At 37.7% G+C, this 27,025-nt stretch overlaps 1 protein-coding gene across 5 annotated transcripts in view; it reads right to left on the bottom strand.

Annotated features, from left to right (window-relative positions):
• Positions 1-27,025, bottom strand: part of CCDC171 (coiled-coil domain containing 171) — a 153,850-nt gene that overhangs the window by 103,030 nt on the left and 23,795 nt on the right. For all 5 annotated transcript variants that reach the window (XM_054809711.1, XM_054809710.1, XM_054809712.1 and 2 more), the window contains 4 exons: positions 21,756-21,848; positions 20,255-20,415; positions 11,243-11,381; positions 2,461-2,563 (listed from right to left, as the gene is read on the bottom strand). In XM_054809711.1, coding sequence (XP_054665686.1) covers positions 2,461-2,563; positions 11,243-11,381; positions 20,255-20,415; positions 21,756-21,848 — 496 coding nt within the window. The remainder of the gene's footprint in view (positions 1-2,460; positions 2,564-11,242; positions 11,382-20,254; positions 20,416-21,755; positions 21,849-27,025) is intronic.

Here is a 27,025-nt window from a genome sequence, read left to right as displayed (position 1 = left end):
GGGAAAATGCCAGATTCAACAGGAACCTAACAGGAGATATACAAGTGAGTAAGCTCTTAAATCTGCTGCTTCAGACTTTCTATGTATAGCACTGGCCTGGCTAGGATAGAGTTAAGTTTCTCCATTGCAGCTCATATGGTGCTGTGTTTTAGATTTTTGACCAAAATAGTATTGGTGGCCTGCAATAAATGGTGACACTAACTCAAAGCAGCTAACACTACTGGCACTTGATACTTAGTTCACTTTTTTTTCAGATTACTACAACCACAATTTTTTTTTTTTCCTGAAATGAAGACAAACTTCCCTGAGCACAAACCTTGCTGCTGAGTAACTGCAAAATGTTATAAACTGAACAAGGACAAACTGAAATCATGCAAATTGCCCAAGAAGAATAACAATGCTGTGGAAAATTTATAAAGGTCACTCAAAAAGGAAAAGATGTGGATTTATACTTGTTGTTTTGGAATGTGTAATGAAAAAAAATAACTTTTTAAAATACTTCAGATTTTAATCTTAAAAATATAAAATCTTCTCTTCTTTTTCTTGTATAGCCTAATAATCACAGCACCATCAGTACGTAAATTAAGGGGCTAGACCTTTAATACTGACAGATCTTTAAGGAGGTCTCTCAACCACTGGGGTTGAAAGTTAAAAACAAAAAAGAAAAGGCTGCCCAGCCAGCTGTGGCTCATGCAGCCCCTCATCTGCTAATTAGACTACAAAGATTTATTTAAGATTTCTACTTTTATTGGCACCTAGGCATTCCCATTTCAAACATGATTACATTAAATATTTTTTTGGAAATTGAAAGAAATACTGTTACATAATAAATTCGTAAGCAGAACACAGTAAGGAAAGAGCATTAAAAATTTAGGTTTCACACTTAGAAGTGTAGTAAGTATGTAGAACAAATGTCTTGGTCAATGTCCACTTTAATATCAGCCATAAGGACTCAATCCACAGCAGACCCAAATCTGACTTTCTGCCTCAACTGAGCCTCTGCAGAGATGCTGAAACTTAAAAAAAAGATCTCTTCAAATAAGATCTTTCAAAGTATACCTTAAAGAAAGAAAATTAATCCTGAAGTTACTGTTACTGAATCCCTAATATTACAGAAACAGGTCAAAGGTGTTCTCTACACGGTTTACCACTAGGGAGAAAAGAAAATGTACCCGAAAGACAATTACTGCTTTGGAAACTGCACTTTGGAAGCAGCATCCAGCTCCCCACAGAATTGCTGAAGCCTCTCTGGACATGTGGAACTTTGCAAGGTTGAGGAAAACATACAGTTTTGAAAAGCTTTTCAGCCTGATGTATCTACAGTAAACCTACAAATATATATTACCCACAGGAATTACATTTATAATTACAGAATAAAACTGATACCAGTTCACAAATAGAAAAAAAATCATACAGCCCATGTGAGGAAATTAATGCATCACAGATTCAAGGCTAGGCTTTTAAAGACAACTGAAATCTCAAGAAGTTCCGTTATTCAATTTCAATGGTGCCAGGCCATCATCATCATCATCATCATCATCATCATCATCATCATCATAAATCTTTTTGTGAAGATAGAAAAAATGCATCTTCATTTAAAGGTGTTATACGACCCATTTATGTCTACTGTTGCTAAAAAGTGCAGCAACATTTGTTTTACATAAACGCATTTGCTCTTTAGGCAACATTTTGCCTGTTTTTTTCCTGTTTATTTGCACTGTAAGTTGAAAGCATTTTGTGTTTAGTGTGCAAGAGAAACTTCTATAGAGTTTTAAATGAAGATTTTAAAAGTGTACTATTTTCATCTTTAAAAAAAATTACTGGCTTTGATGTTAAAGTTCAGCTTGTTTATGTTAGCCATTATTTCAAATGTTTAAGCCGGCAGCAGTTTGTTGAGTTTGGTACAATAATTATATATAAAGCTAGGCAGCAGAGTGACAACCACGGACTTGCAATTAATTTTAATGAAAACAGAGAAATAATTGTTCTGTATTAGATCAAATGAATGCAATATAGTAATAGTCCACAATCAACAGTAAAAAAGTATTGTGTTATACCATGTGTCCTACACAACCTTTTTGAATATATGACCTTTAAGTTGCTGAAGGTTGCCTCAGAATTTGGCTCAGTTCAGGCAAAACATCTGTTCCCTTTGCAGGTATACTGTAAGGACTTTTTTCTCAGTTGGATTTAGAGCACAGCAAGTAAGCCCTTTTCTGACCGATCATATACACCCCAGCATTTGTAAATCAAGCTCTGGGCTGACAACAGCAGGTCCACATTCCGTCACCCTTTCTCAGCTAGCAAGGCCATTTGACTGCTGTGAGAACTGCTCTTATCATGTCATCAAATCAAAGCATGTTGAGAAGAGGGAATGCAAGAGGCATCTGCAGAATTCCCACAATGTAGTGACTTTGGAACATTGACAGATGCATCTGTCATTTTATACCTTCAACTAACCTGCTGTCCGCTGGCCTGACATAGCAAAGCTGTCCAAGAGTAACTCCAGCTCTCTCATGTTGTTTTCATACGTCTCTGTTAGAAAGACCTGGTGTTTCTTGGCCTTTATTTGACAGGAGATACACACAAGACAAGAGGAGAAAAAAAGAAAACCATTAAAACAGTAAACAGAAGAAATACAGATCACAATGGTATTTTTGTTCTCTGAATTTAAATTCCTGCTATATTTCTTATTACTCTTTTTCTTGTGCCAAGAGACCTAATATGACATCACAAATAAGTAACACTGAACCCCAAAACACATTTAAAATAGAACTAAAGGCTTCAGGTAGCCAAAAGAAAAAACAGTTGCACTAAAACCTAGTCCTGATCATCTTCTCCTTTAAAAATATCTTCATGAACATTAATTAACTGCTGCCCACCTATGCAAGCAACGAAATCTATTGTTACACCCTACAAGGGCATCCAGAAAGACACCAAACTACTGGCAGACAGGCTAGAAATTCATGATTTGGCACTCAGTCAAATCCCACACCTATTCTCATTGCAAACCTGCCTACTTTAATTGTTAGTATCTTCCATGCTTGATAGTGATTTCTTCAATATCAAAAACTCCTCCTTATGCATGGAATATAAAGCAGCAGAGTCCTTCAGCTCCTATCACTGAGTTTTCTTAAAGAAAGCTGTTCACTAAGTGCAGCCTATTGTCTTGACACTTGCTTTATTTTGAGGGCAGAAAGATATTACATCAGATTTTTTAATCACTACAATAGAAAGACTCTACCAAATCATCCCTTCAATTTATATCCGATAATAAAACTTGCAATTTTCAAAGACATGCATCCGTTATTCTAGATGAGACCAAGGTCCTCTTGGACATACGTAGTTCTGACTTGTCAAAGAAATGCTCAATTTTAGCAGCTGACTGACAAAAAGTAATACGTCTCAACAGTTCAGAAAACAAAAGAAACAAAATGAAAATCCCTGAACAACTCCTCTCCCCTAAATCATGAGTAAACTAGATTGAAATAACTTCACGATTTTCTTATGATAAAGGTTATGCTCAAAGATGTCTCATTACTCCTAATTACTAAACTTTTTTTTTCTACATTCTAACACCTATTTGAGTAATTTCCATTTCTACTTGGTGATAGAATGTTACGCTTTCTATATTGAGAAGAATCCTACTGTTTTCTATCATACCTATGAACTATTGCTTTGGTTATGCTTTACTGCATGTGTAAGGATCCGGTCAATTTCTGAAGGGTGGGAAACATCCTCCCCAGGAAAACTGCTACATACTGGTAGCATATAACTGTCAGGCTAAAAAACCAAGAAATGCATTTAATTCTCTGCAGTGTTCTTCACTATCCAGTTTAAATATTTTATAAATTTGCCTTACTCTTTCAATTTTAATTATATGTACTATATATCAACTAATATATTATTCATATGTGTATTTCAATGTTAGGTCCCCTGTAGCATTTACACGCCTTTCCTTGTGTGAGTTTGTACTACACTTCATAAAGAATTTCCATACCACTTCTCTATATTCAAAAATAAGTAAATTGTAATTCTTACTCTATAAAATTATCTATATAAATAGAGCTTGTAATTGGTGAGCTCCAGTAAAAATATTTTATGGGATGCAAACACATTAACATAATTTACTCTCATTACTGGTATTCTCAAAGACCTCACATATTATGAATAAGAAAATATAACAATATGATCAGCATTACAATAAAATACTCTTTCTACATAAACCATTCCAGCACAGACAAGGTCAGACTAAATCTTCCCAGAAAAATCTTTTCCCATGGAAAAGTCAAATGTGAGAAATTTTTTTTTTCAATCTCCTCATTCAATTTTTCATTTGGTTTAGTTAATTTACCACAATTTAGTCAGTATATTCCAGTCTATGCAGCTTTCACCACTTTTCTGTCTTTTATTTGCTAGCTGCATCTACACTCCCTAAGCCAATTTCAGTCTCTTTTTCAACAGCAATAAAGATCAAAAGGAAATTCCTTAGATTATCCAGTTTCTCTACATTTCAGCTGCAAAATATTTAGTATCTTTCCTTTCTAACTCCCTTTTTCAATCACTGTCCTCATTATCAGAAATTGAAGAAAATACTGCTGGAAATCCAGGCACAGGTTAAGAGTCCAAAAGGGTCTGAACATATCAATCTAATTTTTTATGTCTCACTGACAGGTACCTAATAAGAATGTGTAGAGTCATAAAATCATGGAATAATTTAAGCTGACAGGATCTCCAGAGGTCATCTGGTCCCACTCCCCATGCATAGCAGGGCCATGCTTGAAGTGAGGTTAGGCTGTTCAGAGCCTCGCCCAGTCAAGTTTTGAGTATCCTCAAGGATGGAGTTTCAACAACCCCTCCAGGCAACCTGCTCCAGTATCTCACAATCCGCACTATGAAGTTTTTTTTCCTTTATAGGTAATTACAATTTTCCTTTCTAAAGCTTCTGTCTTCTCTCATACTTTCACCGTACTGTTTGAAAGTGTAGCTTTGTCTTCTCCATAAGCGCCCATTTGATGGTTCATCGCAGTAACTGTAACTCCCTTAGTTTTCTTTTCTTCAGTCTGAATAAATACAGCAAGTATACTTAACTCTTTACTTTGAAAAGGAAAATCATAGAATCACAGAATGGTTTGGGTTGGAAGCGACCTCAAAGACCATTTAGTTCCAACCCCCTGCTATGGGCAGGGACACCCTCCACTACACCAGGTTGCCCAAAGCCCCATCCAACTTGGCCTTGAACACTTCCAGGGATGGGGCAGCCACAGCTTCTCTGGGCAATCTGTTCCACTGTCTCACCACCCTCACAGTGAAGAATTTCTTCCTAATATCTAATCTAAATCTACCCTCTTTTAGTTTAAACCCATTACCCCTTCTCCTATCACTACATGCCTTGTATCACTACATGCCCCCAGGTACTGGAAGGCTGCTCTAAGGTCTCCCCGAAGCCTTCTCTTCTCCAGGCTGAGCAATTCCACCTCTCTCAGCCTGTCTTCACAGGAGAGGTGCTCCAGCCCTCTGATCATCTTTGTATGGAGTATGGATCCTTGAAACAGAGTCCACAGGTGTAGAGGTCAAACATAATCAATTGCAGCTGCTCAAAGATACCTTCTGCCAGATCCAACTATTCCAGGAGATGAGATTACTTCACTCTCAGCAACTCCATCCATATTCATATTTGTGTTAGGGGATGCCAGTCCTGTAGAACTACTGGAAAGGTACTGGTGTGAGTTTCCCTACATTACTTCAAAAGGGAAATCAGGTAACAAAGTGCTAAAGCCTTTACTTAAAGAGAGTTTGCTTCCCAGACCACATTAGTAGAAACAGGTGAAAGAACACTTGTAAAGTAAGCCTTCTGCTGACTTTGCTTGACTTCCTGCACATCAGGATGGACCATTCTTGACCTTGGAGGTGATCCTTGAAAATGACCTTGAAAATCAAAGGCAGCAGGAGGCCTGTACAGATGCACAAGCAGCTCCTGACTGAATTCAAATATTAATAGGAAGCATAAAGGAGGTGTCAGCAGGTATAGGTGACCTGGAAGAAATATAGGGACGCTGTCCAAGCATGGAGGGATATGTTTAGGGAAGCCAAAATCCACCTGAAGTTAAATCTGGCAAGGAATGTGAAGGGCAACAGGAAAGGCTCCCTGATGTACATCACCAGCAAAAGGAAGACTAGGCAAAATGTGGGCCTGCTGCTGAATGGGACAAGGGATCTGGTGACTAGGATGCAGAAAAGGCCTTCCCAATGCCTTTTTCACCTCAGTATTTACTGGTAGACCTGCCTTCAGGAATTCCAGGTTGAATTCTTGAAATGTATTAGGAGTATTTCCTATACTTCCCAAACACAGTTCCCTCCCTCATAAAATATTCAGAATAGGAGGCTACAAACAAAACAATATGGGAGCAAAGTCATGCTTCCTGAATCCAGAATATATGCTGAATTGTAGCATACACAATGCTTCCCCAAGTCAAACTTCATAACCTTAAGAGGGCTCCTATTATCACAAAACGTCCCTTGAAGACAACAGAATTTTGGGTAGAAAAATGTGTTTGGCAACATACTTACTTAACCATCAATTTTAAAACACAACTGCAGTTTTAAAGAAATTAAATAGAAGGCAAGTATTTTTCATTACGAGTACTGTAGGCTCCAACCAGGTCAAAATCTTTTTTCCAAATGCTTTGTATCCTTATCTGTAAGGGTAACTAGAATTATTAGGAAAGCTTACTACTTATAAGAATTATTCCACCCACTGTCAGAATTATGCTAATCTTTCAGAAGTACGGTATTTGTATTTATTTGGGCAATTCCCTACTACCTTGGTTGTAGAGACATTTTCCTTAACTACCAGTATTCAATTTTGGTATTATGCCATCACCTATTCCAGGACAGAAATGAAGTCCCATTGATTTTTCAGCATTTTCCAAAAGCCACCGTTGAATAAAGTAAATACAAAGTCTACGCACACTTCCAGAACAGCCCCGACGTGACCTGATGCTGCAAATGTGCATCTGTCTTTCAAGTTCAATAACGTTTAAAGAACAAACATGCAGGCAGGAGTTCAAGGCCTTTTCAAAATTAACTTATCAAAACCCCAGTAGTATTATGCATGGAACTGGGATCCAGTCCTGCAACGACGTGCCATTAGTCCAAGAGGAATTTTCTCTGCTTTGTTTACAGTTACAGGGATTTTCCTGTGTGGCTGTCTCGCACATGGACTAATTCATTCTCTCAGTCTACAGTACAAATCCCATCTGATGATGGCAGAGCAAGTGCCAAAGCCAGAACTATCCACACAGCCACCAAAAAGCAGTATGTTCAGATACTCCTTGAAATTAATTTTGGTAAATTCTCTACAAAAGCATCGGAATGTTTACCAGGTATGACCTTGGGGGAAACAAAAAGCATTTATAGATATAGGCTCCAAATGACTGCTCCACAGTTAACAAAAAATGGGGTTTACTTGAATGATGTTCTGTATACCAGAACAGTGGCATAAATTTTAAGCAACCAAGCAGAAATTGCAGGATAAACAACAAAACAAAACCCTTACTGACAATCTCCCTCCTTAGGCTACTATTTATTTTTGCTCAAGTTATCTAACTATTGAATACTTAATAGAGTTTCTTTATTTTCTTTTATTAGCTAGAATTTTCTGAAGTCTATAGAGGGGTCTTTAAAAGCATCTAGGCATGTATAAATTAAATACAATTTCTCAAGAAATTTAGTGTCTCAGTTTTAATCACCTGAAATAAAATTAAGCAAAAATGCTCAAGTTTTATATGGAACTAGTCTAGTCCCTTAAAGAGAAATTTGTAACAACCATTTGGTGGGAGAGAATGTTATGAAGTATCTCTCTGTTTTTTGGGGTTTGTGAGTTTTTTCAGAGAAAACTTTTTGAGAACTGGTAATTTAAAAAGCATTTTTAGATGCCTGTCTTCAAACATTGGGACATCACAGCTTGAGTGGCCTCTCCACTTCCAAAATAAATTACAAAATTGGTTTATTTGTAGAAAGCTGTTTAAGCATACATAAAACTGATTAGTCTTCTTAAGACAATAACAGAAGTAGCATCTGGGTAGGAACACTCCACCCCTGAGTGGAGAGGCAAGCAAAACAAGAATCAAGGTAACATAACATTTAACAACTATTAGCACAAAATTAATGAAGAGTGTGTCTCAGTTTTTCTAAATTGAAAAAAAAAAGCTCTCTTCACAATAAATTGTCTAGATGAGATTTACATCTTTGCCACTCAGTACCAGATTCTACTCCATAGAATTTGTAGAACAGAATCATGATCTTCAGGGTGTTTCACTGCCTGATCAGTCAATACTTAAGACACTTCTGTTAAAGAACAACGGTTAATGCCTGTGTCCACACACTAGATGCTCAAACATTTCTGTTCTGACTGACTTTCAGCTTACAGTAACCTACAAGGTTATTACAGACAGCCAAGATGTATACAGCACATGACTGCATGCATGGCCGTAAGAGAAAGATTTACATGCTACATGGAAAAAGACAGGCTCTGGGTGTAATCTACTACACTATTTATACACTAATTATGCTAGTTCTGGTAGTACCTATACCAAGGGGAGGAAATGAATACACAGTTCTTCCAAATTAAAGGAATTTATACTAAAATACACTGGTTTTAATTACTGCCATTTCCTAATATGCATTCTGACGAAGTGGCAAGTCCCCTAAATTTGAATATGAAATTTTCTTAGAAAATAAAGGTTCAACATCTCCTGCCTGTCTGGTACTAGGAATTAAAGATCATTCACTACTAGATGCCAGAGATGTAAATATCCTGAGTAACTTTTAAAACTATTAAAGACACCTCTTATTCTTTCCACAGGGCAGGAATACAGCTAGGGCTGTTTCAGTTTAAAATAAGTTCTGATTCACAATGGCTGTTCTTCCAAATTCCTATTCTTCAAGCTAAAAAATTTCTAAAAACCCTAGCTGGAAATAATGACAAGCTTGAGACCAATTTCCTCAGAAAAACATAACAGAAATCTTGAGACCCTGCTCATGCTGAACATTCATAAGCAGTTTTGTTTGATACCAACAGATCCTATCACATTTGATCCATGCAAATTTCTGGCAAACTTCTGCCACATGCTGATATTTAAAATTAAAAGCAGCATAACTACTTTACTATATATTCAACTGACCTATTAAAAAAAAAAGTTCTTTTTCATATAAAGTTTCCAAGAATGTATTTCGTCCCTGCATAAGTCTGCTTCTCTGAAAACAAAGATCCTTTACTGGTCTGGTTGTATTTCCCAAGTATTTTACAAACAAAAAACAGTAACTTGTATTATAGCAGTACAGCGAGAAACCAATATAAGATTATCAGACTGGAGTGGAAAGGACATACTCAGGATGTCTAACAATAGTATAAAATATAAGAAAGTAATTAATATATCAAAAAAGCAGGAGGGGGAAATGAAGGGAAGAGAACACACTGACATTTCCACACAATTTTAGTATTGGCATAGTGAAGCCTAATAACAGTATATGAAATGTTATCTATACTTAGTGTCTGCTAGTCTTCTGCTTTTTCATTTTGGGAAGAAAAATAACAAAAAGCTGTCCAGACTGAGTAAACAAGACCACACAGGCACTCCTCCTTCCCAAACAAATACAAGACTCTTCAGGAAAAATACAAAGCCATCCAAGGTGATAAAAATCTAATCCCATAGGGGACCACTAATACAACTCCTCAAAAATTAGTATTTTTACTACCTGTTCAAGACAGTCTTGTGGTTTGAAATTGTTCCAGTAAAACAATTAAAACAACTGGCTCTATGAATAAGACAGTTCTTTTAACTGAGACTATCTATTCTGGTTTTTACCTTGTAATGTTCATTCTGAGTACACCATTTAATAGTGTTGCCATTACCAGAAGCCTTGATCAGGAACAGAATTTAGTCCTGAATTCTTGTCAGGTATAACATACACTTCACTAAGGGAACCAAACGAAAAGGAAAACTCATATCACAGCAATAGCTAGCAAGTGCCCAAGGTTTCTAGTAGAAATTTTTCAGCTTGGAGTAGTATTTTATATTAATAAATAGCAATTGTTACTGACTGTAGTTAGAGAAGACAGTTGCTTTTGTCTCGTTATATTCCTTTGTGCCTGATAACATGACTTTTTCAGGTTAACTAGGCTATGACTTTTAATACATTAATGCTTGCATGGAAGAAGCTGTGATTTTCCAAGAAGGAAGAGGGGGTCTTGACTTGATTTTTCTTCAATTTATTGGTTACCAATCTGTCTGGAAAGTGGGTACACTAAGACAATATATGGAATAACTCTATCAACTGAACAGAAGGCACCAACAAGTCTGAAGATCCTCTGATTCAGGTCTCCTGCTCACTGATCAGCACAATGCCTGTCAGCAGCCGGGAACAGACAATATTTGCCTTCATACTCACAGCTCCGAAAGAAACAGGAGAAATTTGCAAGCCAGTCTGAAAAAAAGTTTACTTGGCAAAGTATAGAAATACTGCAAATGCTAATACACAATGGAAAGAGAGAAGGATTTCTAGATACCCTAAGATGTTTGTTTTGTCCCTGCTGCTACGCAACAGGATGGAAAAATTGTTATTCAGAATTGAGGTGGGTAGAGACAATGGGAAGGCCCTAGTTAGTCATATAAAGGGAGAAAGATTTCAGAAAATAATCCAGTAAAATACATCCAACATGCCAAATTCACACCAAAACAAAACAACAACAACAAAAAATCCCTCTGCTTTGTCACCTGCAAACGAGCAATTTTCAAGCATTTTTTACAGTCAAATGCTTGCATTAAAACCAAAATGTTATGTGAAATAAACAAGCCTACAATGGTAGCTAATAAACCCTGGAGTAGAAAAAAGCTTGAGTAGAAAGACAGAACATTCTCCACAAAGAATCAAATTGCCTCTTCGCTAGGAATGCAAACATAAGTTACTCTTTCCTCATAGTCATACTTTTAAAATAATTGTTTTCTGCAAGCAACTCTTCAGTTAAATACATGGTGTATCACTTAAAATATATTTTCAAATTAGCTTCTCCAGTGTATTAGCTATATTTGCTCAAGTTTTACAAAACAAAGTAACATAAGTAACATCAGAGTAACACAATGGCAGAGTTCTTACACAGCTCAGCACAGCAAATGCAGATTATGTTCACAGCATGTTTAAAAAACCCTGAACAATGAGTGCCACAGGCCTTTTGTCTTACCTTTGCAAGTTCCTCCTGTAATTCTCTGCAGATTTTTTCATTATTCCCTAGTTTCTCAGAAAGATCTTTAATTACCTTCTTCTCTTCCTCAATCTTCTCATTCATTTGTTTGTTTGTGGATAAACATTCTTTTTCTAATCTGCAAAGTTTTAGCATTAGAAAATTTTTATGAAAAATACTGTTGTCAAGTATAGCATATACTTTTAAAGAAAATCAATGAATATGGCACATATTATGTTAGCACATCATATGGCTTCTGAAGTTGATGTCTTTTTTTTTTTTTTTTAACTCAAGAGAGGTATATATTCCTTCCAAGGCTTTTCAAGAAGTGGTTACATTCTTTTCAGCTGCCAATGCTTGTGCTAGGCTTCCAGTCATAAATTCATTTGTTCATTTGGATATGGCCTCCAAATTACACACAATAAACAGAATTAATAAAATTTTAATCAACACAGTAGCTCTCTTCAGAAAGACTATGTTACATTTTGTATAATCAACTCAGATTTCAAGTACAAAGCTTGCTCCTAAAGTTTCCACATACCTAACTATATTCTACTCAGAATGGCATGACTTCAAATTTTTCCACCAGCAGACTGTTCCCAAAAATTCAAACAGTTCTTGTACTATACCAGTCCTCCATATAAAGAGTCTGGTGTGGCTGAACAGGTAACTCATGAGAAAGATTCAAGGCCAAACAACAGCATACACAAGACAGAAGCAGGGACAGGAATCCAAGGAAGAATTTAGAAAGATTGCCTGAGGATGTAGGCATGGTGTCACGAAAGCCAAAAGCTCACCTAGAATTCATGTTTGCAAAGGATGACAAAGACAACAAGATGAGATTTTACCACTACATTAAAGTAGGAAAGAAAACATGGACCTGCTTCTATACAGACCAGATCATTTATCAACAGCAGACAAAGAGAAGGTCACCACACTCAATGCCTTTTTTGCCTCAGTCTTCCCTGACAAGGTCTTCCAAGTCTCTATGACCAGTGAAAGGGCTCAAAGAGGAAAACAGCTCCTAGCAGTAGATGAGGATTGAGTCCAGGATTACTTGTAAGAAGTCAGCCTGTAGAAATTCACAGATTCACAGACTGGTAGGAGTTGTAAGAGACCTCTGGAGATCATCTAGTCCAACCCCCCTGCTAGAGCAGGATCACCTAGAGGAGGTTGCACAGGATCGTGTCCAGGCAGGTTTTGAATATCTCCAGAGAAGGAGACTCCACAGCCTCTCTGGGCAGCCTGTTCCAGTGCTCGGTCACCCTCAAAGTGAAGAAGTTTTTCCTTATATTGAGATGGAACTTCCTGTGTTCCAGTTTGTGCCCGTTGCCCCTTGTCCTGTCACTGGGCACCACTGAGAAGAGTCTGTCCCCATCCTCTAGACATCCACCCTTTAGATATTTATAAGCAATGATGAGATCCCCTCTCAGTCTTCTCTTCTCCAGGCTAAACAGACCCAGCTCTCTCAGCCTTTCCTCATACGAGAGATGCCCCACTCCCCTAATCATCCTTGTAGCCCTCCACTGGACTCTCTCCAGGAGTTCCCTGTCTTTCTTGAACTGGGGACAACAGAACTGGACACACAACTCCACATGTGGCCTCACCAGGGCAGAGTAGAGGGGGAGGAGAACCTCCCTTGACCTGCTGGCCACGCTCTCCTTAATGCACCCCAGGATCCCATTGGCCTTCTTGGCCATGAGGGCACATTGCTGGCTCATGGAGAGCTTGCTGTCCACCAGGACTCCCAGGTCCTTCTCCGCAGCGCTGCTTCCCAGCAGGTCAACCCCTAACCTGGACTGGTGCCTGGGGTTATTCCTGCCTAGGTGCAGGACCCTACACTTGCCCTTACTGAATTTCATGTGGTTCCTCTTTGCCCAATTCTCTAGCCTGTCCAGGTCTCACCAGATGGCGGTGCAGCGTCCTGGTGTGTCAGCCACTCCTCCCAGTTTTGTGTCATCAGCAAACTGGCTGAGGGTACACCCTGTCCCCTCGTCCAGGTCATTGATGAATATGTTGAATAAGACTGGACCAAGCACCGACCCTTGGGGCACACCTCTAGCTACAGGCCTCCAACTAGACTCTATGACGCTTAGCACAACCCTCTGGGCTCTGCCGTTCAGCCAGTTCTCAACCCACCTCACTGTCCACTCATCCGACCCACACTTCATAAGCTTTCTAGCGAGGATGTTATGAGAGGTGATGTCTACCTGAAGTCAAGGTAGACAACAGCGACTGCTCTCCCCTCATCCACCCAGCCGGTCATGCCATCACAGAAGGCTATCAGATTGGTCAGGCATGATTTCCCCTTGGTGAATCCATGTTGACCACTCCCAACAACCACCTTCTCCTCCACATGCTCATTGATGACCCCCAGAATGAGCTGTTCCATCACCTTCCCAGAGATGGAGGTAAGGCTGACTGACCTGTACTTCCCTGGTTCCTCCTTCTTGCCCTTTTTGAAGACCAGAGTGACACTGGCTTTCCTCCAGTCCTCAGGCACCTCTCCTGTTCTCCATGACCTTTCAAAGACAACTGACAGCGGCCTAGCAATAACATCTGCCAGCTCCCTGAGCACTTGTGGGTGCATGTCATCGGGGTCCATGGATTTGTTGTGGGTGTCGAGATTGCCTAGATATTCTCTAACCCGATCCTCCTTGATCAAGGGAAGGTCTTCCTTTTGCAAGACTTTCTCTCTTACTTCCAGGGTCTGGGTTCCCTGAGAGCCAGCCTTAGCAGTAAAGACTGAAGCAAAGAAGGTATTCAGTAATTCCACCTTCTCTGTATCCTCTGTCACCAAGGCACCCACCTCATTCAGCAGCAGTCCCACATTTCCCCTAGTATTCCTTTTGCTGTTGATGCATTTCAAAAAGCCCTTCTTGTTGTCCTTGACATCCCTTGCCAGTTTTAATTCCAAGTAGGCCTTAGCCTTCCTTCTTGAAAAGAAGAGGCCTGATGAAGAGGCCAGCTCACCTACGCTCACAGGTTCTGACAAAGCTGGCCAGTGTCACAGCAAGGCTGCTCATCATCATCTTTGAAAGGTCACAGAGACTGAGGGACGTTCCTGGCAAATGGAGACAGGCAAATGTCACACCTATATTCAGAAAAGGGCAAAAGGACAAGTCAAGGAACTATAGACCAGTAAACTTCATTTCAGTCCCAGGAAGGCCATGAAGTAAGTCCTCTTAGAACAAATTTCTGGGTTTGTGAAGAAGAAAAACATGATTTGGAACAAGCAGTGAGGATTTACCAAGGCTAAATCATGTCTGGCCAACCCAGTTCTATTGCAAGACAGAATGACCAGATCTGTGGACAAAAGAAGAGCAAGAACTCAACTTTAGCAAGGCTTTTGGCACTGTCTCGCACAGTATTTTTATGGCCAGGTTAGGACTTCAGTCTAGATATGTGAACCACGACCTTGATAAAAATGGTTTGATGGTGAAGTTCAAGTGGCTGGTAATAAGTGCACTGCTTTAGGAGTCTGTATTAGAATCTGTTTAACATCTTTATCCATCACCTGGATTAGACCAAGAGTGCAATCTGACTAAGTCTGCAGTGAAGTGGGTAGGGGTAGGTCACAACACAATTGATACACTCAAGAGAAGGGCTGCCATTCCCTAGAACCTAGACAGGGAGAAGGAACAGGCCAGCATGAACCTTCTGAGATTCAACAATGACATGCACAGAGATCTCAATTTAGGAAGCAAGAGCCCCCTGAAGCAATAAGGCTGGGGAGCAGCTATGCTCAAAAAGGATCTAGTAATCTTGGTAGACAGCAAACTAGCCACAAATCAGCAGCATAGCATACAAGTAGAGATAGCTAACAGCAACCCTGAGCCAGATTAGTAGTGGCATAGCCAGAAGATCAAGGAAGTTATGAAATCACCTTTTATTTGACACTCATTACAACACATCTAGGATAATAACCAGTTTTAAGCACACATCTCCCCTGTAGCACAGGAAAGAAGTTGAAGTGAGCCCTGAGGAGGGTCACCAACATGGTCAGGAGCTGAAGTACATATAAGAACTGAGGAAACTTGGTATGTTCAGCCTGGAGAAGAGATAACTTCAGGGTGTGTAATAGGCTCCCCAGTATCTAAAAGGAGGTTATCAAGAAGATGCAGTCAGTCACTTCACAGCAATGTATGGCTGGAGGACAAGAGACGACAGTCACAAATCGAATTCAAAGAGGTTTGGACAAGGAGAAACTTTTTATATCTTAATGACAGTCAAACAATGAAACAGGTTCCCAAAGAGGTTGTGCCATCTCTATTCTTGGAGGTTTTCAAGACCTAACTGGATGAAGCCCTGAACAACCTGATCTCATAGCTGATCCTGGTTTGAGCAGAAGATTGGACTATAGATCTCCTGCAATCCCTTTCAACCTGAACTATTCTTTGATATAACTCTTAGCAGTGGGAACATCCAGATGTGTCTCATTTTTTTGTCTCCTATTGCTTCTGTCTCACTAGAATTGAAAGCAATGCAAAGGGCTCAAAGTTCTTCCAACTTGGAAACTTTTGAATCAGTATTGTCACTTCCTGACTTCGACATTTCGTACAGATCAATGTATCTTTTTAGCAGAAGGACTACTTTATCAGTCCTCCAAATACCTGTGCTTCTGCTTCAGCCTGGCTGATTTTTTTCTTTTAGCTGTAGATAGTTACTTCTTAGAGAAAGAACTTGCCTGTTTCAGTCTCCCAAAGTAGCTCCTACTCCCACAGCTTTCAGAAACACAGCAAAAGCAGTTCCAATTTATCCTATGTCATGCTCTCACTCTTCAAGAAAAGTAAATTCACATGGAGACCCAAATCCCATGTTGCTTCCAATTTACATAGTGCTGCTGGGTTCAGAGCTAATTAATAAATTATGCAACCCAGAAAAGCCTGTTTGCTTGGTTTTAGTTATTATAGCCGTCTTCTTCTGAGAAAATAAATTCTCACAGCTTTGTATAGCTTCCAACTTTGGTATCACTTATCCTACATCAAGTCCAGCTAAAAAGACATACAAGTGTTCTCGCGCAACAAATGAGTCTCCAAGACTTCCCAAAGACTAAGGCTTAAAGACAAACTTGTGGGACTCCTCCAGAAAAAGGGAAAATATGTTAGGATGCCAAATCATGCCTTAAAAGAAAAAGCCAAGCTCCTGACATTGTCCGGAGTCCAAGGACCACAGCCTTCAAAGGTAAGTAGATCAAAGGCTCTTGTATTCTCTCTGAAGGGATCCGGTGAAAGCAATCGCTGATACTCACCAATGTTACTGATACCTGTATGCTTCAAAGAACAAAAAAGGCACAGGAAACAGACAAGGCAGTACATGCCCACCCCATGTAATTACCTCAAGGGAACTGAGTATATTGATGTCCATCTGAGATAAAGTTTGACCTTCACTATCTATCATTATGGAGCTCAGGAAATTTAGGTGTCTGGACTAACAAAATTGTAAGGATAGGCTGTTTCTGTTTATTCAAGCTCTATTAACTAAACCACCAACTGTTTAACTGTGTTAACTTTCACAGAAAGGTTTGCATTCTCTGAAATCACAGAAGATAATTTGTTTTCAAAAAACTCAGTTGGCAAAAGCTACTAGAAGTAATTGCCTGAATCAACATGATTGCAAGTTGTGAAAAGTACTGTTTAGGTATCAGACCAAGTTTATTCTCATATCCACTTAACACACAGAACAGATGCTTTAAATAGGCCCTTTTTTTTTTAGTATGAAAAAACCCCAAAATAGGGCAAATCTGCTTTCCTGGGAAGTAAGTGTTGAACAGAACTACCCAGTTTAGTGGAAAAGGGGAAGGCTGTTTAAGGTTTTTGTTGCATTTTAGTAACACATGTACTTCTATGTAAAGCACTAATATTGAAGTTTCTAATGCAACTAGTACCATAACTATAAGAACTGTATTTCCCAGTCTTAGCCACAAGAAAGACATATACTCAGGTATTTTCAGCAATTGCAGACAAAGAAATAGGGTCCCTAAAAGACAACTTTTTTTTTTTGAGGATAAAGTTTTTAAGAGTTCTTCCCATTTTTCCAAAACGTAATTTTCATGGACCAGAACTACCCTAAGCACAAAAATCTTTGCTTCTCAAAGAAATAGCTTCATACATCTAGATAAAAGATTCTCATAAGGAAGAAAACAGTACTGAATGCATCAATGTAATTAAATATTTAACCATTATCCTTATGCTGGTTTGAATAATCTAATATGGAAAAGTATCTTTAAGAGTCTCTCAAAGACTTATCTGGAAAATTACTACTTATAGATTTTCACAATTTTTAACTAACATTACTAATTTAAAATTTAAAAAGCAGATCTTGTGGTAAAACTTGTAAAGTTCTAATTGTTTGGAAAATTCCTAAACAGATGTTTAAGCTACCATGCTTCTAATTAACTTACATTTGAGCTCTATTATCATCCTTTGATTCTCAGAACATATTCATACTAATAACAGAATAATTCAAGCCTTAAAGACTCACATCTCTGTCACTAACTTAGTTGAGTTCATTTATGCAGAATTCATGACTCCAGATTTATTTCACATCAAATAATAAAATCATAACAGGCAATCTCCTGTAATTTTAACCCTTTACTTGTGACTACATCAAACTGAACATGACCCATATGTTCAGACTCACATTAATTTTCTAAATAGGTATAAAAACCAGTGCAGTTCTGCATTTCAAGAGTTAAGTACTTTTAATAGATACAATTTCTACAAGTCTATGAACTCTCCAGATGGACTGACTGTAGCCTTAAATTTGACAGTTCTGTAGCTCCTTAATATCATCACCTTGGACTTCAGAAAAGCTACAGGTCAGACGCACTTGTTTGCTCTAAGAATGTAAGAGACATAATAACAGAGGACAGACGTAAGCTACTTGCACAATTCAAGGCCTAGTTTTTGAGCTTGGACAGAAACAACAGGAGAAAAAATCCCAAAACTTCAAGAAGGAAGGAATCAATGCTATCTGGAGATTCTTAGAAGGTTAACGGCTCCCTGACTGATTACAGACAGCCATGATATGGTAGCCATATTGACAAGACAGGAGAAATTTTTCTAGACTGAAAGCTACTCCAGTTTAACAGGCATTAGCCAAAAAACCCCTAAAAATCCCATCTCACTTGAGGATGGTGAATTTGGCTGGTCTAACCTCACATACAAAGATGGACCTTGGAATATTAGACCTTGGAAGGACTGAAGAAATAGTCCAAGAACAAGCACTTGAAGAACACTAGTTCAAGTAAACTTTTAAGTCTGAGGGGAAAAGAAAGACTTTATCTGTAAGATGAATTTTCCATATTTTCTGGACCACTCAAATACGGAAACCTACCAGAAAGGAGGAAAAAAAAAAAACAAACTAACACACACACACAAATTAATTCTCTGTAAAAATCAGAAGTTACATACAAGCAAAACTCATACAGTGCAAGGTAGCCTGTTACATAAAACTACTGATCCAATACTGATTCCTCTGAACAATGCTGTTCTGAACATAAAGGAGCTTTTTTAAAAACAAAACCAAAAAAACCCAAAACCAAATAAAATGTCAAATCAATGGTTCAGGCTTTCTCCAGTTCAAGGAAAGGCAAAGAATTTGGTATTAGTTTAGTGCCATGTATGTTGCTGCCATAGAACTCATGCTCAAAGCAAGAACATCCAGGCAGGATGAGATTACAGTTTAATTAATTGATGTTATTATAGGACCATAGAGAATCTTGATATATACTTACTCAGTTTCCCAGCTGTGAAGACTGCAGTATTCCTGAAGCATCACATTAGATTATCATATTTCACACTTTTTCACAAATTTTTAACATAAAAAATACTTCTTTGAGAAAAAGCTTTAGTATTTTAACATCACTCTGGTTTACCTAAATGCACAATCTTACATTCAGGCTTCGTTTGGCCTTATTTTAATGGAAGAGGTCTAAGGTGTTTATAATACAGCAAAGGTCTCAACTATGTTACTAAAAACATCTCTGTAACCTTGCATACAGATAGACTCTCTCAGGCCCACAAACTTCTTTACTTGTAGGAAAACCAGCTTCTTTTGTTCTGCACTACTGCTTGTGTGAATAAGTCAACATAAATGCCTATGTGTACAGACCCATATAATCCTAGACGGAAAGCGATGCCACTTTTGTCTTTTTCCAGCCCATTCCACTAGCTTGAGTCTCTTCCCAAAACCCCACTGCACACCACCTACTTTAAGTCTTCTTAAACCTCCTCTTTCCCTTAACTTCACCTACTACTATCCTGTATTTCACCTACTATTCCATTCTCTGTCTTCCAACACCATTCTTCTTCCTGACATTTTCTCAACCCAATATATATTTGATTCAGCCAGGAAAGAAGACTCAGAACTGTGCATCCTATATCTGCCTGGGGACTATAACAAAGCCATTCTTCCAAAAACGGTTACCACAGACACAGCAGATTGTGCTGAGCAGGAAAGATCTCCCAAGTAATTTTGTCTGCTCTCACACACTTCACCTCTTTTTCTATTTTTTGTTACCAAGTTAAAACTTTCCACAATTATTCGAAAGCTGAAAATGAAGATTATCCACTATAAATTAAACACAACATCTAGACAGAAGTCTTAAAGATTCATCTTGCTCCCTGAAGTGAAAAAGTAATGTTTTCATAATAACCTAAGTGTACATAGAAAAAAAAAAATCTGTTACAAACCTGCCACATATGTTTTCCTGCACTCCTCCCAAACACTACTAGAAATAGGACTCTATCATAAGTATTATTTTCAAGACTTTTGCTTTGGCAAATAATCTATAACAGATCACTTATTTTCTCTGCCTACCTATAATATGTATGGTTACTATATGGACCTGTTATTAATGGAATGCCAGGTTCTGAACCTTGGCTCAGTTTGGCAAATTACATCGGATTGTATTGTTTTCTAGCGACTGAAAACTATAGAGAATGTAAAGTGTAAGTGGTACTCAAGCTGTCTACTGCCATTTTACAATGTATTTAAAAGGTAACTTACACACTGAGTTTTTCCAAGTTCTCCTGGGCATTGTGTTTTTCTCGCTCATATGCATTTTCTACCTCTTTGAACTCTTTCTTGATCATTTCTAAATCCGAAAGAGCTTCTGCTTGGCTGGCTTTTTCCACCTGCAAAGCTCCTTCAAGGTCTCGAATTCTTAACTACAAAGTGATGAGAAAACAATTAAAGCAAGTTAGGAAAAACTACCATGATCTTTAATGCTGTTCTATGTTCTGTTCTGCTTTACAGGTAACTATAGTCTGTTAATTCTACATGGAAGTATACACACAGAAAGCACTGAACACGTGTGAAAATATATGAATACATACAGTTCAAAACAGAGAAAAATAGATATGCTGACCAAAAGCACCTTTTATTCTCTTTGGGGGCGTGTGGATTTTTCCTTTTTCAATTATTGCAAAAGTTTTCCAGGGGAATTCTAATTTTTAAGTAGATTCATGAAAGTGTGGGATTATCAGTAAAGGCTACACTTCCACTCAACACAAAGCACACTTGAAGCTGGAACCTTACCAGTCATTCATTCATAAAAGATAAGTCTCTAACTTTAAGGAATGTTACCCTCCCATTCCTTTTTATGTTGTAAAAGTAGAGAGAGGAAATTAAGAACACTAAATCTTTCCTTTCTACTAGCTTAATTGTCACTTCAAAAAAATTAAGTGCCTGTACATAGAGATCATAAGAAAATAATTGAATGAAGAATGACGGTACTCATTTTTGTTACTCAGAAAGTAAAAAAAAAAAAAAACCAAAACAAAAAACCCTGAAATGCCTTTTTTTTTTCTTAGTTTTTCAGAAGTTCAGTGCAAAGGCCTTGTTAGTTAGTATGAGATTACTAAGCAATCGTCATTTATCTTTTTCTTGCTTGCTCTTTAAAATAAAACATAATTGTCTTACTGGGTCAAACCCCATGTGATACAGTTTAATAATATAAAGATTTAATATTCAAGTATATATACTACTTTTTTTCATATAATCAGTCTTTACTAGTAACTGCAGATATAACTTTATTTGAATCTGAAATGTACTCTGAATAATTATATTTGGAACTGCAGTTTCAGGATGCATTAAGCTCTCACTCCTAGAGAAGCTGGATGAATGCACTGTATCTCCAAATAGGTCTAAGTGTCCATTCAGAAGATACAGGGCAGAATATTTAAACAGTAGTATAGTGTTTAACTATTGTGAAACATTTCCTTTCCCCACACTGTTTAAACGCTAGTGGGAATTCTCAAACTTATACATGTGACATTTTACTTTATTATTTGTTCTAATAACTTTAGTGTTCCCTGAAAAGTAGATATTTTTCTATTCTCTCATTTTATATATTAGCTATTACAATTTCGATGCTTGTTGCAAAAATACTATTCGGTGTTTTTCACTGAAGCAAGTAAGTGGTCTTAACATTTTTGGAAGACTATCCTTACAACTTCATCAACTGCTTTACTGTAAACTTCTACGAAATATTTAACAAAAAGTTTACCTGGATGATCTCTGAATTGAATTTGGATTCCAAATGTGCTGCTCTCTCTGCTTCAATGTTTTCTTCCAGTTTCTTTATTCTCACTGTAGCTGCCTAAAAGTATTTTGAAGAAATTTAAGTCCAGAGAGATGGTAAACATGACACAAAGACTACTCTACTCATTCAGTGTATTGGGACTCCATATACTAACCTGATGTATCTGAACTAGTTATACTTTAGAACTGTGAGAACTCATACCAAGAAATACATACAAAAAAAATTTCTACATATCTAGACTATTAAATAATTTTCTATTTAAAGAAATTTATGTATCATTATGTTATTGCTGCATTTTTTACAATCAAGAAAACTACAGCTGGAGTCAGAAAGCAGAAAGGCCAAGTTAAATATTCTACCTATTCCCTTACTATTTGTTTTTTCATCAAGGTTGTCACCTGGGGCAACATAACCATATCCTATATGTTCCAAAATACAATGGGGTATCAATAGAGTATCTACAATTTCAGTGACGAGACAGATGAAGGACAGAGAAGATAGAGAACTCCTCAAAAATATGTTGGCTTTGGCACCTAATTTCCAATTAAGGTGCCAGAATGGTTTGCTTTGCAGACCTGGACTAGTCTTAGTTTACCTACAACAAAAATCTGTAAACTCTTTAATGTTTTAAAGCACTAACCTAGTATTTTTTTTACTGTGTCTTCCTTGACCTGTAACTATTCTGGTTTTGTTAGCAATTATTACGAAGCTCATGTGCTCTTTTAACAAATATCCTGACTATTTTAGTCAGTTACTACATCTAGTTACACAGAACATAGTTTAAGAAAAATGGGATTATCTGAATTAAACCGTTGCATTTTTCATATCCATTCTTACAACATTTAGAAAAGCACAAAAATGCAAATGACTGTGCTAAGAATCTACTTGGAAATTTGGATTGCCTACAAAAAGTTCAAGAAGTAGTCTATATTTTTACTAAACTTTTTTTAAGTGATCCGAGCTGAAAACAAATCTTCCAAGTTACAATAAACACAAAAGCAATCACTAGATACGTATGTCCAGATAAAAGCCTGGACCCAGAATTTCATCTGGGAAAATACTTTTACCAAAAGCAGTCACTAAAAATCTGCTATAATGGAAATTCACATGCAATTTTAACTACACTGTTTTGTATCAGGAAAATCTTTTTACTTTGACTGATAACTGAATTGAAAAGAAAAATACATCCCAACGTGTCTCTTGGCTTCAAGTTAAATCAGGGAGATCAAGAAAAAGGAATTAATATTAAAAAGTCATTTAACATAAGCACATTTAAGGTTACATAAATACAATCGAAGTTATTGATTTTGGAAAAGTAAAACAAAGTAGCAAGTATGTGAGACTGCACCTTGATTCTGAACATTTAAAAGGAGAGAAACATTAACAGATGTTAAAATAAAAGCTCTTGACAAGAAATTTAAACTTTGTTTGTATAATCACACACACACAAAAGGAAAGACTTTTGAAACTGATGACCATGGAAGGCCTACTAAAGAGAAAAGCAGCAACAGGACAGAGCTTACTACACCTACTCCACAGTAAGGTCTGTCAAAAGGCTTAAACTTTGCCTCTTCCCAGGAGTTTTATCTGCTTAACATACTTAATAAAAAGAATTCACAAATCCTGCACAAACAGTCCTACTGTACTTCCATATTGCTATGATTATTCTCAAAAATAGCTTGATTTAAACTCTATGAATATTATTCCTTCCAAATATAGGTTCCTACTCCCCTTTGCCCTTAATGGAGAATTAGCAAACTACTTCCTGCTTCAGTTTGGAAGGGCTCCTTATTATCCTCCAACAGGTCAGCATCTGTCAACAGGATGCTTTTACACAAGAATATTGCCAGCCTAATAAAAGTAGTCAGTGAACAATAAATGTAAGTGATGTGGATTTCATTTACAGAATCATAGAATGGTTTGGATTGGAAGGGACCTCAGAGACCATCTTGTTCCAACCCCCTGCCATGTTTTTAGTAACATTTAAAAAGTCAGCTTGAAAATAATTCTATTTTAAGTTTGAGGAGAAGAATAAAGGAAACAGTGAGGAAGGTACCTATCACAACATTTAGAGTGGGAAACGTAACTTTAAAAAATTGAAATGAAGAAATAGAAACTTCACTGAGAATATTTCACTGCATACCCTCAAAAGCAAAAATGCTTTCCTTGTCTTTGGCTGGCTTGTTCAAGTGTCTGTTCTCATAGCAAACACTGAAATGGGAAAAGAAAAAAAGTGATTCTGCAAGTAAAGTTTTCAGGCATAACTTACTAATTCACAAGTTCTGTACTGCATTTGACTACTAAGCCTTATTTCCCGAGCATCAGTCGAAAGTAGAACTATGCCATCATCTCGGCCCCTCTTCAGCTGAAACAAGAGATGCAAGACACTATCAAAATGGTTAACCTATCCTCTCAAATGGATCATAACCCCATATAAAGGCATGAGAAAATTGACTTGTTCAAAAGTGGGGTTTCTTCACAAGGTTAGGAATCTCAACGCCCTATTCTTGTTTTTAAAGCTCATCATCTTCTAGAGTTTGATTCTTTAAAGCTTTGCCTCACACCAGTAGTTTGTTACAATTTTGATTTTTAAAATCTTGTTTAAATTAGTTCACTGCACCTTCAGATAACAAAAACCTACGGAGAGAAATAAAATGTATTTTCATTCAAGACATTCAAGACCTGAGAGGAACTGCCACTAACAACTTATATTGCTAGAAGCCAAAGATGAAGAGTGAATCTCCTCAAAACTCTCAGAAGATTACTCAGGTAAACCTTAATCTTAGCTTACCACTATAAGCAGCTGTCTTACCCAGAAGAGATTCAGATGCTTAAAAGAGTTTGCAGAAAAATTACATATGTAAATTGAGGAAGTCATGCAGATGCTGTCTGTGTCTGGCGGAGCAATGAGTATTCTTCCTGGATTCTATGATCTGATTGCTGAAACTTATGGTTCACCATACATCTAGCAAATTTAAACAAAGTCGGATGCCAGCAAATCAGTGGGAAATTAGTGGGAAGACAAAAACTTCACAAGAGAGATCTACCCAGTCATTAGCACATAAGCCTTGCTAAGCAATGCAGAGTTATTAAATATAAAGAAGTTCAGACTTGCTTAGACTGCTCTAAGGAAAAAATATTGGAATCGCTATTTATCTAAGTGCACATGAGCCACAGAAGTTGCATTTGGATTCCAAGCTGAGTCTGAAGTTTTATTTGGGAAGAACACAACTGCAAAAAACCACTATAGAGAAAATCTTGTCTATTTTGCTAGCAAAGGTTCACATAGGCTCTGCTGATCCTTATATGCACTTCCCTTCACAGTGAGAAGTTGGAGCTGCATGCTCTACCAGTGAGAATGATCCATTACACACTCTGTGAGGGAAGGAAAGGTCAGGGATGAGTCTAACCTGTAACACCATACTAACAATTCCAAAAAGAGAAATGGGATGAGGAGTTTCATGTTCCTGTCTGACAAACAGAAAGATACTGGTACCAGAATGATATTAGCCAGGCAAACCTCTTTGAATCAGACAAAAGGTGAGAATCGGTATTCTTACTGAGCCATATGTGTCCGAAAACTTTACACAATACCTGTCTAGAAAGAAGCAGCTGTGTGAAAACAAGGTATAAAGAAAGGTTGCAGGTCCCAGACATCCAGATCACAGTCTCTCAATTGGGAGTCAAATAGGAATATTTTCTGGTTTAGCCTGAAAAGCTTCTAGTCAGGTCCAAGTCATAGAGATCAATCTCAAGGATGGATCAAAAAAGTGGGTCCTCCAGTGGTTATGAGGTGTTTGCTTATCCAGCATTGAAAACATTGGTTATTCAACAAGATTCAGTCACTCATTACTTCCACGTGCACCTAACAGGATACTTGAAGGCAGACATCTCTCCACACACAAATTCATGGAGCCTCCAAAGTTTCCTTAGATATTCAGGCTGAGTCAATTTCAGTCTTTATTTAAAGAACAAAGGTATCTGGGATCTGTTTCCATTATAGCACAGACAGAACTGTGACTTTTGAGAAACAGCAAATGAAAATGACTAAGAAAACTTCAATGCCAACCTTAGAACTTGTGGGCAACCATGCTCTATGTTTACTCTAATCCCTTAAAGTTCAATCACTTTTTCCAGTGTCTTGTTGCACATCAATGCTAATGTGGTTTCTAGGAGACATTTTCTGTATGCTAACAGTTTCCAATAACATTTTCCAAACTGGCCTTTGTGGCTTCCATTTTGCTCAGACCTTCACACTTGCTTTAAGTACTGCAATATTTGTGATTATTGGGGCACTCTGTACTGAAAGAGTAATTCAGTATCCTACATTTGTACAATGCCACAGCCATGAAAATGGAATCATTTGACATTTGCATTTACATCAAAGTACCCTTTACCAGATAAGCAACACAGAAAACAATAGAAAAAAGAGAAAAGTACATTTACAACAGTTACTAAATTCAGATACAGTAATAGAAGTAATTTTTGTCTTCTCCGCTTCTATTTAGACCACTTCTGCAAGATTTTTCAGTCTCATTTTACTAACAAGTTGTCAGGATACTTACACTTCCCCATGGCTGAGGTCCAATCCCCGTGTGAAATGCTCAGCCAAGATAAAGTTTTAAGTGAAGGACACACACATATACCTCATATCTGCATCCTTATCCACCCACTCAGTTTGTGTGCTTCCATATTCAGATTAAGATCTTACTTCTTCCTACTTTAAAGCATTTCCCTATGACTCATAACTCAAATCAGGAGGTCACATCTAAACACATCTTTGGGAGATACAGGCTGACCACTTCCACCTAGTGTTTGAAATCCTGATGCCTCTTGATCACGGTAAGGTGGAGCCATCTCCTGTCCAGATAATAAACAACTGTTTAGTAACTATAAAGTTACTTAACTACAAACAATTCTTAACAACTGCAACAAATGTTCTTTCAGCCTGACAGCGTGTGGTCAACCCTCACTATAAACATTTCCTGTATATGAAGTCTAGAGTAACATCTCTTATTGACAGAGGAGCCATACTTGACTTGTACTGGCATGGGGGCTACAAGATAAGCCATATGCTTAAAAACAACTAGGACTGCTAAACTGATATAGTTTGGTTGCCTTTGGATAAAGTCCAAGTCCATCCCAATCTGCAACTGACTTGCAGCTGGCGAACCCATCTGAACTACTCTCCCTTCCTACACCACCTTGAGGGGAAAAAGATGTCCCTTTTGGTT

Source organism: Grus americana, chromosome Z (genome assembly GCF_028858705.1).
Source record: "Grus americana isolate bGruAme1 chromosome Z, bGruAme1.mat, whole genome shotgun sequence".
NCBI lineage: Eukaryota > Metazoa > Chordata > Aves > Gruiformes > Gruidae > Grus > Grus americana.
This window is presented reverse-complemented; position numbering and strand designations above follow the sequence as displayed.